This window comes from Squalius cephalus (assembly GCF_949319135.1).
Source record: "Squalius cephalus genome assembly, chromosome: 22".
Lineage (NCBI taxonomy): Eukaryota > Metazoa > Chordata > Actinopteri > Cypriniformes > Leuciscidae > Squalius > Squalius cephalus.
The window spans coordinates 17200930-17214042 of NC_137143.1; the positions used below are offsets into that span (position 1 = coordinate 17200930).

The window sequence follows — 13113 nt, forward strand, 5'->3', positions numbered from 1 at the left end:
GCATATTTTTGCAATGAAAGAATAATAGAAGCATTTGTGAAGTTCACTGTATTATGGAGCACTGGATCAGACAGCACTCTCATCAGATAGAGACAGACACTTCAAAACAATTACCTGCCCCCTGTTGTTTTCTTTAGAGAGGAGAAATGTGTTCTCCTCATTCAGGATGTGATTTAGCGAGGCTAAGTCTATGTTTTGCAGGGAAATTGTAAAGAATACTTGTCTTACAATTGTATTGTGCTGTTGTCATTTCCTCTCACTGCAGTCTGTAATTTTTTGAGAGGTGGTGTTTCGTATTATTTGGAGTTACTGAAGCTGTAATTTAAAACAATGGGGGACAAGATGACTGTTTGCCTGATTTTTCTTCTGCAGTCATGTCTACGTGATCCCTGCATTTACATGGACGCTCTCATTGGGTATTATCTTGGCCCAGGTCATCATTCAGCCCATCACGTCACTGCTGACGCTCCTCAAAGGAATCCTGCTGGTTATTACCGTAAGTTTAATATTCATAAATGGATTTATTTAGCCTTTTATTTAGCTTGCTTGTGCTACACATATGAAACAACTTTTGATATAAAATGTTGAGTTGTTTTTTGTGCTCATTTATATTGCAGTTTTATTATTTTGTGTGATTAATGAAATCTGGAAATTATTTATATACATTTTTATTCATTGGTTTATAGATTTCTCAGGTGATTCATTCATTTCTTAATTGATTTCTCAATTATTGTGTGTCACATTTGGGCCACCATAAAAAAAAGTGAAAATCACAACTTTTGCGATGTGATATCCACATGCATGTATCTACGCTACTGTTCAACTTTTTGAATGAAGTCTCTCATTTTCACCAAGGCTGCATTTATTTGATGAAATATACATAACTTCAATATTGTGAAATATCATTGCAATGCAATTTACGATTTACAATCTATTTTATTATATTTCAAAATTTTATTTATTGATGTGAAGGCAAAGCTGAATTTTCAGCGTCATTACTCCAGTCTTCAGTGTCACATTATCCTTCAGAAATCATTCTAATATGCTGATTTGGTGCTCAAGAAACATTTAGTGTTATTATTATTATTATTATTTTAAATATATTCACAGATTTTACAAAAAAAACTAGTGTTTATTTAGATTTTCCTGTGTTATTATTGGTAATTATGCCCACAGAATGAGTGCCTTATTAGTCTGTGAAGGAGCCACAAATGACAAAAATTAATTAACTGAAATATTTGAAAAGATGTGACACTGTAGACGCAATGAACAATAATTATGAAATGATAATGCTTTCTGAGGAGCTGTTTCTGTGTGCATATGTGTGTGTGAGACATTGCCTGTTTTTTCACTCCAATAAGTCCAGAGGAGAGCGTCACCTTTAATATACTGACTCTGATCTGTGAGTGACACCTCACACTTCAAGAGGTTTCATTCAAATGTAGAACTGTAATAAACAGGTGCATTGAAGTGTCTTGGAGGGCAGGAAGATGGGGATTATTAAAACAGGAAAAAAAATGTTTATTACTATACGTATCATTTTTAATACTGAGATGCTTTTACCTTTTCAGTGCAATGTCTTGAGAGTTCTCCTCCATGGATGTGTTGTCCTTAAAGACAAGGAGCTCTGGGCTGTATTCAGTGAGTTGGTGACCTGTTTACACTAACCTCACGGGACAGCAGAAAACGATCCCAGTGCTCTTTTCAGCTAAAGGGAAGAACTAACAGTTTTCCCTTGATAATAAGCATATTTGACCTAGCAACGAAGTAAAAAGTTAGAGCAAACATGTTACACTTCAAATAGTTTTAGTCTCACATAGCCAGATTGCAAGTGTGGTCCACATTACAGCTCATTCTGGCCAAGGACTGCCTACTTGGACAGGAAGAGACTGTCTGAGCAACATGTTATGTGACCAACCACAATTTGTTTTATTTTTACATGGCCTTTAATTGGTGGGTTTGTCTAAAGTATTGGGTACCTGCTTGGAAAAAAAAATACTTCTAATTGCAGCGTCAATCTACAATCTGTCATTAAGAAAAACACAAAGGAAATGGCTAAAATGTGTACATGTTGTGATCATAATTAACATTATTTCACAGTTATTATATCATTCAAATGTTTGAGGTCGGTACAATGTTTTAATGTTTTTGAAAGAACTCTCTAATGCTCACCAAGGCTGCATTTAATTGATTCAAAATACAGTAAAAATAAAATGTAATATTGTGACATTATTACAATTTAAAATGTAAAACTGTTTTCTATTTCAGTATATTTTAAAATGTAGTTTATTTCTGTAATGGCAAAGCTGAATTTTCAGCAGCCATTACTCCAGTCTGTCTGGGTTTGCATGTAGTAAATCCACACGAGAGTGGCGTGACACAAAATGAATGATGAAAAAATGAATGAGAGCAATTGCATAGAAGACACCGTCTTCAGCGTCACATGATCCTTCAGAAATCATTTTAATATGCTTGTTTGGTGCTTAAGGAGCATTTCTTATTATTATTTACAGTAATATTTTTGTTGAAACCATGATATTTGATGAATAGAAAGTTAAAAAGAACAGCATTTATTTGAAATATAATTTTGTAACGTTAATGTCTTTACTTTCACTTTTGTTGAATTCAATGCATTATTATTAAAAAAAAATTGGATGTCTAGTTTACTTGGTAGTTACAGTAATACTTCAAACAAATTGTCTCAGGTTTCGACTGTAACTATGGTTCCCTGAGAAAGATAATGATACACTGCGTCTTGGATTGATGCTATGGAAAACGACATCAGCATGTAACAGACACCTGTCAGTTACTTAGTTTTTTAAACTGCAATTACACTCCTCACCACTAGGGGTATTAGTGAGACCTCTGTGCTTAGATAAAGATACAGGTGAGCAGTAGAAGAAATTATCATCTCACCAAAGTCCTGGTTGGGAAACATTCTGTTTCATGCTTAACTGTAAGTAAAATGTATATGTTCATGTTGATGTTTTATTTACTGGTGAAATATTGTATTTGTGCTTATTGAATATAGTGGATTTAATGCAGATAAATAACAGGAGGCATTTTGTGTTTTGTAGAAGGACTTTTCTGTATCTGCTGAATGAGTATTTGTGCCAACTTTGTAGTCCTGGTTGGGATTTTGCCACATTGAGTACTCCTACGAGGTTCATGGTTGGATGTAGCTACAGTAGACAGTTTGATTACTGCTACGGACTTCCTTTGATGGGAAATCTATATGTTTGATGACGGTCATCTGCTTCATTGGATTTCATTCACCATCAAACCTCCACATCATTTGACTCCTTAAAGGGGGGGTGAAATGCTATTTCATGCATACTGAGTTTTTTACACTGTTAAAGAGTTGGATTCCCATGCTAAACATGGACAAAGTTTCAAAAATTAAATTGTACGTTTGAAGGAGTATTTCTGTGCCAAAAATTGTCCTTCCGGTTTGTCACAAGTTTCGGAAAGTTTTTTTCGAGTATGGGTATGTGTGACGTCAGATGTAACGGAATTTCCTTATATGGGTCCTAAGGGCACTTCTCCGGTAAGATCGCGGGCGCGCGCGCACGCTTAGACCAGAGAGAGAGAGCGAAAGCAGTTCGCCATCAAAGCACTATGCTCGGCTTTTGGGAAGCCAATGTCACCAAAGAAGTGGGTTTTTGGTTGCCAGTGCAAGACAACCCTGCACAGATTCCCAAAGAACCAAGCGTTAAGGAACCCGTGGATGGAGTTTGTTTTTCCTGAGCATAAACGGAGGTGTAGACTGTTTGTTCCCTGCATTTCGACGATGATTGTTTTATAAACAAAGCCCAGATCGTCTAATGCTTAAGGATCGAGCAGTCACAATGATAAAGGTTCGGTGAGTAAAACTGCTTCTATTGTCTCTGTGTGTTGTTACTAGCTCGGCGCGTTAGCACAGCTTTAGCTTCGCCCACAGGGCCCGCCTCCAGCCGCTCGTTTTTTTCCGGAAAGACTCGGTACAGCCTATCTTCCTGTTAAAAATATAATAAAACTAAAGACTTTTTGTAGATATGAAGGATGCAATACTACTCTATAGGTACTCAAGATTAACAGGAGATTGAGTGAAAATGAGCATTTCACCCCCCCCTTTAAAGACAGTTAAGACTTGCATCTGACTTTCACAATCACCTTAACTTTTACACAGTGATCGTTATAAAGACCTTATCATATATTGCTGGAACTTCAACCCATATACAGAAGCATATATATATATCCAGCTTCCTCAAGGTGTCAAACGCGCTCCACCAGGGGTATTTAGTCCTACACGCACATACAAAAAAGCGTCTCCTGAAGACAAAAAGTGTTGATGACGAATATTCAGGCACCCCCTTTATACTCAGGGCCGCTCCATTATGGACTGCCATCAACCAATGTTTTATTGGCGTGTGTTTACACACGCTTCAGACACTGGTCACACTGATGGCGTCTCCTGTAGAATCAATCAAAGATGCAAAGTTGAGTTCCACTTCGAAAGGGAACTATATAAGCACAAATTATATTTTGTCACCATGTTGTTGTTGTTTTATTTTTTCATTGTATTGGGTGATAATGGACAATTTATTGGCCAGTCACTTCCTTTTAGAGTTTGGCCCTGAGTTAATTTTTTGTAAAACATACAACAAACTTTATTATTATTAGTTTTAAAATGCACAACTCTTTTTTTAAAAATCACACTAGAGTTGTCAAAGTATCTTTTTGTCAACTTCGGTACCAAGTCGGTAATAATTTTTTATGCAATACGTCTGATTGGCTATTGTGTTCACGTGCTCATCGGATATGTCTGTGATTGGCTACAATGATCAATGCACGGGAGCATTTGAGAGCACATGGAAGTGTTTGAAAGTGTTTGGAGAAAAAAAAGGAGGGACCGTTTGAAAGCACAAGCAGGCGTCTATCTGTGTAAGCGCTCGGTGAAGAGATGTATCATTGATGCATCACAGCGCTCAAAGTGTCACATTTTAAAATTTCAGGTACCGAAGTCAGTTCTTTTTGACAACTCTAAATCACACACATAAGCTCTCTTGTACTGATGCCCATCTGATGGTATAGATGTATAATATAAGCTTGCAAAAGCATTTGTTGGATAATACTTTTTGAAAACATTATCTTTCCATGCAGCCAAACAGATTGCTACTTCTGATTTTCAGAGAATCTTTTACAGTTTTGGACTGCAAGTGGTCCGTGGGCATCTCATTTGGGTCAAATTCACCTTAAACTCCTCCTTTTACTCTTTAAGCTATGCTGCTAGGCTGGCGCTACACTTCAATGCTTTGTATAATCACAGCAAGCCATTCATCAAGTGCCACGACTGCCCCCAGGCTCTGGTCAGTAAGCTAGCTGACAGTAATTCTAAACCCCGTCTCATCAGTGGTCAAATTCCAGCCCATCAATCACACTTGCTGATGTATTATCCCTGTTTGAAATGTCCATGCTTATCTATAATTTGGGCGGTTATCATTTATGAGTTAGTGTTTTATGATGCGTGGACGGCCCCTCCTGCATCACGCTGTGAATCATGCCACCTAGACGCAGCAGAAGAGCCCCTGATGAGATATCATCTGTGACTGGTTCTTACGTTTAACAGCGGGCGACATATTTTCATGACACTCCCAATGCTACAGTGATCCATGAAATGCCCTCCACCAAATCTCCAGTTAAAGTCAGTGTAATTTAACGCTTTACTATAAAGTAGCAGATAATTGCTCGCCTTCTGCTCAAATGGGGCCAGGAACGATCACGTCTCTTATGTGGAGGGGTTGATTGTGTGCTAATTGTGGGGTGTGGCTGAATTATGCCCTTGGCCAGTGATGTTTGATAGCAGAATATTGGCCTACCTGTTCAAATACTCCATAGTGGAATGACAGTATTAGTTGTGGCTTCATTATGTGACCAGTTTGGGCGTACTGTTAGCATTCCCATTCATCTCAGTGGTAATTGCCTAGCTGGTGGATGTATGGTACAGTATGTGACCTGCATGTTGCCATCTTTGCCATACATTGACACTCTTTTTTTTTTCTTTTTTTTCTGGATTTATTAATTTATACAAAAATAAATGTAATATGTAATTTCTGCATGCAGTGACTTCAATTTAACATTCTAGAGTTCAGTTTGAATGAAAGAATGACTACACCAGTTGACTATCTTGTAAATATATTAGGTAACACTTTATTTTGAAGGTCTACTTTAGAAATTCTACAAATCATTTGTAACTTTGCAACTACGTCAACTAACTCTCATTAGAGAATTAGTAGACTGTCTACTTAATATCTGCTAGTACTTTATTTTGATGGTACCCCAACAGATATTCTACTGACTATAAGTAACTTTACGACTATGTCAACTTATTCTACTTCCCATTCCTCATGCACCCCTGCTCTCCTCATTTTATATGTATCTCTTATCAGTTCAGAGGTCCATTCAATTTGACCGTTCGTTAGTGCCCTGTGAAGTGGACTTTACAGGGTTCTTCACCATCATAAGTGAGATTTCAATCCAAAAGTAGCGTACAGTACATGTTCTGTTCAAAGCGCACTGCTAACTGCATGGATACATCGATACGTCACTTCACGTTTAACTTTTCTTGAAAATTATGTTTGTTTTTCAAAACCATATGAAACCAACATGAACACAAAGAGTACATTTCTAAGAACTTGGCAGATTTTTAAAATATTTTTTTCTTTTTCTTTATCATGAATACTTTTGTTTATCATTAACCCATTTGCTTCCTTGGCATTATGTCCTGGAGCCAATTATCTGAGCCGATATATAATGACAACCTCTGCCAGCAAGGGCTAACCATGAAAGTTAATCAGCCGAATTTTGACCCTATGGTCTTGGCTATTAAGATTTCCCATGGTTCCTTTCTGTGGGGGTCAGCAGTGATGTTAAATAGTTTTAGAAAGTGTGTGCCAAGTTTCCATTGCAATATGAATAAAAGTTAAAAAGCAGACCGGCAGTAATTAAGAACAGGTGTAGCGTGCGTGTGTTGGGATTGTGGGCAGTACGCTGGAGGATGTCAGATGCTGTTCCCTAATTGCCACTAGCTGAGGATTTATTGTTAATGTTGGACCAACCTCCTTTAAATCCTGAGAGAGAATCGTAACCTGAAATATAGATTCATTAAGGATGCATATGGCACGCCTTTCAAATGGGCCCATGAAATATTTCATCTGGTAGACAATTCCTGGCTGGCGAACGAACAATTGTTGTTAAAATGATTCATAGTGCTAGACTAGAATCAGTATTGGGAGAGCATTACATATTTTAGCTTTCGGGCGCTTTTACCATCATCAGTTTGGTCTCGCTACATCTCTTTGTGGAAGATCTTCATTATATGTAGCCTATAATATGTATAAGCATCATCATCACAACAAAAAGCTGAAGAAAAGTCCACTGGTTTGTAGGCCAGGCCTCTTTGGCACTCTCGCAAATGGCATTTTGCCGGCTTGTGTTGGCTGATGGGATATAGCCATTACCTCTAATCAGTTTGCCTCTGTGGTGGGGTTTCTGACACAAAGAGTGCTGGGAAGGCATGACGGATTTTGCACAGGCTCTGCCTTTTTCAGGTCACTGATTCTTTGCGTCAACATTCATGTCAGGGGCATTAGGAAACAAAGCTAAAAGCATGTGGCATTGCAGGGCTGTGTGAGTCTGTCAGGCTATTATACCCCACTGGCTCACGATCCATTAATACCTTCACTCTCCCTAATGATCATTTGGGTGAGACGCCTTAAGGATTGTTGCACACAGTCAGACATGATACGTTTTACTACAGTAGCTCCTCCTTCCATCTCCTGCAAATGGAAACAGTATTTGCGTTTTGCTTCTGAAGGGCTGTTGAATATTGACCATGTCTAGTTCGTTGTGGCACAGCTGAGTATTTAAAAATAATTAGGAGATGAGTTTTGAACATTTATATGACATATAATTTATAACAACAAAATCAGAAAATCCATATATATATATATATATATATATATACAGTGCTATGCATAAGTTTAGACACCCATGCTAAAGTTGACTAAAAAGAGGAATAAAAAATCATCTTTTGGAAATTGAACTTAATGCCTTAATTAAAAAAAATAGGAAAAATCCAACCTTTAAGGACACTAATTTTCTTTGTGAATGAATAATGTATCGTAAATAAATAAATGTTCTTCCTTAAAATACAGGGTGCATAAGTCTGGACACACCTATGTTAAATTCCCATAGAGGCAGGCAGATTTTTATTTTTTAAGGCCAGTTACTTCATGGATCCAGGATACTATGCATCCTGATAAAGTTCCCTTGGCCTCTGGAATTAAAATAGCCCCACATCATCACATAGCCTTCACCATACCTAGAGATTGGCATGGAGTACTTTCCATAAGATCATCTCTCAATGCAAATCAAACCAGCTATTAGGCTAACTGAAATAAAACCATGCCAATCTCTAGGTATGGTGAAGGCTATGTGATGATGTGGGGCTATTTTAATTCCAAAGGCCAAGGGAACTTTATCAGGATGCATAGTATCCTGGATCCATGAAGTAACTGGCCTTAAAAAATAAAAATCTGCCTGCCTCTATGGGAATTTAACATAGGGGTGTCCAGACTTATGCACCCTGTATTTTAAGGGAGAACATTTATTTATTTGCGATACATTATTCATTCACAAAGAAAATTGGTGTCCTTAAAGGTTGGAGTTTTCCTAATTTTTTTTAATTAAGGCATTAAGTTCAATTTCCAAAAGATGATTTTTTATTCCTCTTTTTAGTCAACTTTAGCATGGGTGACTAAACTTATGCATAGCACTGTATATACGCATACATATATATATAATGAATTAGCCAAATCCAATTTAAATTCCATTCAGTTTGTAAGGGGTAGTTTGAAGATTTTCCAATCCATTCAATAGCTCATGTAAACACTTGATCAGATTGAAAACTGAAACTGGACATGTGCAATGACATAGGAATGGCATAATGATGTATGACACACAGAATAAGCTGTTGTTGTTGATGAAGGAAAGATTCTTCTTCCACTCATCGTCTGTTAAGTGGTGCAGGACAATCACCAGTCCCACCAGTATAGCCATAATGCCACATATAGCCATATTATCCAAAAACATATTAATTTGATATGTTTTAGCTGAGTCTAGAAGGTAGACAAATAAGTGTAAGGGGTAGTAAATTCCATAATTTAGGAGCATTAACACTAAATGACATTCCACCTACAGTTGACAACCGAAAACGAGGCATGGACAAAATACCAAGTTCAGATGATCTAAGGGACCGGTCAGGGTAGTAAGGGTAGAGTAGATCAGACTGATATGGGGGTGCAAAACCATTTAATGCCTTAAATGTTAGAAGTAATATCTTAAAGTGAATACGTGATGCCAAAGGGGTAGCCAGTGAAGATCATACAGTAGAGGAGTAATGTGAGCAGAACACCTGGTAGAGGTGAGAACTCTTGCTGCTGAGTTTTGAATATTCTGTAATCTTGCAATAAGTTTTTTTTGGGACAGATTATGGACAGATGAAGAAGGCTTAACATGAACCCCATCTATATCAAAGGACAGGTCCATCCTTTTGACTGCGGAAGCAGAGCCAATCATCAATATTTCAGTTTTAAGGAAATTCAAGGACATCCAATGCTTGATATCCCTGATACATGCAATGAGCGAGTAAGGCAGGGATGGCCTAGTCTCAGCCTCAGACGTCACGCCCACGGAATGTTGGCTAAACGTCTGATGCATATGGCACACTTTTCTGGAAACACTTCAGGAGTTTCGAAGTCGCGACCTGATTGGTTGAATTCTACAGGATGTCCGCGAGACGTGTGTGTCGCGTTCTTTAACGGTCCGTCTGGAAACAAATGCCGTGACGCCAAAACCCCTCGTGGAAGAAGAAAGCCGTTGTGTTTACAACTGAGATAAATGAGCGCTTACCAGGATCAACTAAACGCTGGATTTTCAAAAGTATGTGAAGTTTGCGGCTCCATTGTTGCAGTAAACTTGCACAACGTTCTTGAATGAATAATTTATTAAATGCACGCCGGTCTGTTATTGTAGGGACATCGACATTATATTGGCACGCCCCTAAACATGACGCGGAACAAAACGAACTGTGATTGGTTGCGTTATATGTCAGTCAAACGTCCTCTTGGCCAAGAAAAGCTGCGATAGAGTCCAGACCTTCTGCCGTCAGTCTGAAGGTCTGGCTACGCGAGACTAGGGATGGCCTATCAGAGCTGTTGGTAAGGTAAATTTCTATGTCATCAGCATTGAAGTCCATGCATGATGTCACCAAGTGGATATATATATAAATGATGAGCAGTAGTGGGCCAAGAACTTGAACCCTGTGTAATCGGAGCAGTGACAGTTTTATACCCTTGTGTAGTGATATAATACTTTCTGTCGCTGATGTAGGAAATGAGCCAGGAAAGAACTGAACCAGTGACCGATTCAGTCTGATTCGGCAATCAGTTTGAATGAAAGAATGACACACTATTTTACTTTCTTGTCAATATAATATTTGTATACTGTATGTTCCATTGTAAAACCATGTTTGTTTTTTTTTAATACATGTAATTGCCAAGGTATAGGAATATGGATTCAGTATCATGCTATTAGCAATAATGTACTATTGTATCACGACAGTACTTCTTTGTAAGGGATGCGTTTCTCAGTACAACTAACTACATGTTATTTTTCAGTAGGGCTGTCATTTTATGTTCGAAAATCGATTGCACAATCGATTGGACCAACCAAAACAAGTTTCGAAAACGAAAATAGGGAATCGATTTTAACGGCCTTCCCTCGGAGCGCGTTCAGCTCGTCACGATACGCCTGCAGCGAATGCGCGTCACACAGCAACTGCAGGCTCTGACAAAAACACATAACAGCAAATTATACTTCTGCATAATATGTCTCTTTTTACTACAAAAATGTCAATTCTGCCGGTATTCAGACAGTCTCATTCATACAGATACAGATTTGGGCTACGGTCTACAATCGCCTTTTTGTCAAAATTTGTTTGACATTTCTAATCGTAAACACAGCCATGTTGAAGCCTGCAGTAATGTTTTTCATTGATGTTATGGCAGTCCACTCTGCTTATTGTTTTTCAAGAATGTTGCTCTCCTTGTCATTGTGCACGAAACTTCACGCCAATAAATCATCAGGAATATTGCTGAGTTGTGCGCGTCTCAAGCGCCCTCTTTACATTCGTCCTAATGCCTGTTAGTTCTCCGTGGATTTGCCTATATTTGGCGTTTAAAATGGAAACGTCTTTAGACATGGTAAATCGATTTTACAATCGATTCAATGAACACTTGTGTCTCAAAAATCGAACAGGATTTTTTCACAAAAGTGACAGCCCTATTGTTCAGTGACTGCAACTACTTCCCAGAAGGGAGCGGTATAAGGCCCACCCTTGTAACTTCATCATGGGCCCTGCATTAGGCCAATACAATTTTTTTTAGATGCTGAAAATGAATTGATTTGTAACAGAGTCTGTATAGTCTATGATTGCCCACTCTGTGTAGTTAAATGCATTATGAAGCAGGGTTAATCAAGTTTGTCTCATGTCAGAGATGCTGATTACTTATGGTTCTTTCTTCCTCAAAGTTCCCAATGATTTTTTGATTTCACAATATGTCAGGGAAAGACAGAGAGAGAAAAAAAATCAATTTTCTCTCTCCATGATGATTTATTTATTGTCTCTGCTGAAGAGCTCCACTACTCCATCACAAACACACTCCAGGAATCCATAAGGTTGTAACCTCATCATAACAATTCACTGCCAAGCTGGTAAATCACTTCTCCTAAATGTCGCAGCTAGCATGAGGCCTGACTTTTGGGAGGCACTATCTAGCTAATCAGCGCAATCTGCTTCGAGCGCGTCTTAGAATAGCTGGCAAAATCTCCTCTAATCATGTAATTCATAAAACCACAATCAAAAGTGCCTCTCAAAGCATGTAAATGTCACCCTGTCGGCTCACGGCCCGGGGTTTCAGGACACAGCAATTAAGCTCAACTACCGCCTGTCTCGCTGCCAAACACGAGATCTGTAGGCGATGTGCTAATTCCTTCAGCTAGTAGACTTTCCGTCTGCCTCATCTGTGCCATATATTCTACAGACAAAAATAAGAATAGAAACAATAAAGCTGTAATATGAAAAAGCAATAGATTTGTCCGCTGCTTAGCTTTACACAAGGGAAGCCACTGTCGAGACAATCTGAAATCGATCATTTTCATTATTGAGGTAATTTTGAAGGACACAGACAGAGACACGCAGAGGAAGAGCGAGGCTCTATTATGATACTTATCCCTAACTAACCCACACAGTTCACTTGTTTTTTAAAATCTACTGTACTTAAAAAGACATTCAAAAAGACTTAAAAAGTCAAGGAAATTAGATGGGATTTTCAAGTTGTACATTGTATTCCCTCCAAGTCTTTTGAGTTGAGTGAAAATGAATATTAAAGTATTTTTTATACATTCTGTTATGTTGAACTGAAAGTTTTAATATGTTGTCTTGTTCTAAATGATTAATTAAGGGGGGATTTTCTAAAATTAAGCAATAATTATAATATATCTTAAAATATGGAGACATTTTCTGCAAATGTTGCTATTATCATTTTTTAAATTAAAGTTATGGTGTCATTCATCTATTGCGTCAGTGAATCACATGGTTATGTGTGATTTTCGCATTTTGTCAGCAGCACACTTCAACACCTAGAAATACTGAAGAGCTAGAGGTGATACATGACTGTCAGCGAACACATAGTGTATGGAGTGCAATTTTAACACCACTGCGAGATGCATCAGTAAATAATCTAACCGCACTGGAATTTAAAAGTGAAGAGAGATTCAGTGGAAGTCTGGCAAAGTACACATTTCTTTTTGATTCTCGTTTCAGACAAGCAAGGCCATTTCTGGACTTTTAGACTTTTTTTTTTTCAATGTGTTTTTGGTAAATGTAGATTACCGATCAAAAATTTTAGGTCAGTAAGTTTTTCAAAGAAACTAATACTTTTAAAAGTGACAGTAAAAACATTTATAATATTTCAAACCTATAATATTACATTTTCAACTGTTTTTAACATT

General features: G+C 37.8%; 1 protein-coding gene across 1 annotated transcript in view; it reads left to right on the forward strand.

The window, feature by feature from the left end:
- The window catches only part of LOC307149940 (uncharacterized protein), a 128800-nt gene that overhangs the window by 53144 nt on the left and 62543 nt on the right, over window positions 1–13113 (forward strand). The window contains exon 8 of the mRNA XM_079856572.1: window positions 373–496. Coding sequence (XP_079712698.1) covers window positions 373–496 — 124 coding nt within the window. The remainder of the gene's footprint in view (window positions 1–372; window positions 497–13113) is intronic.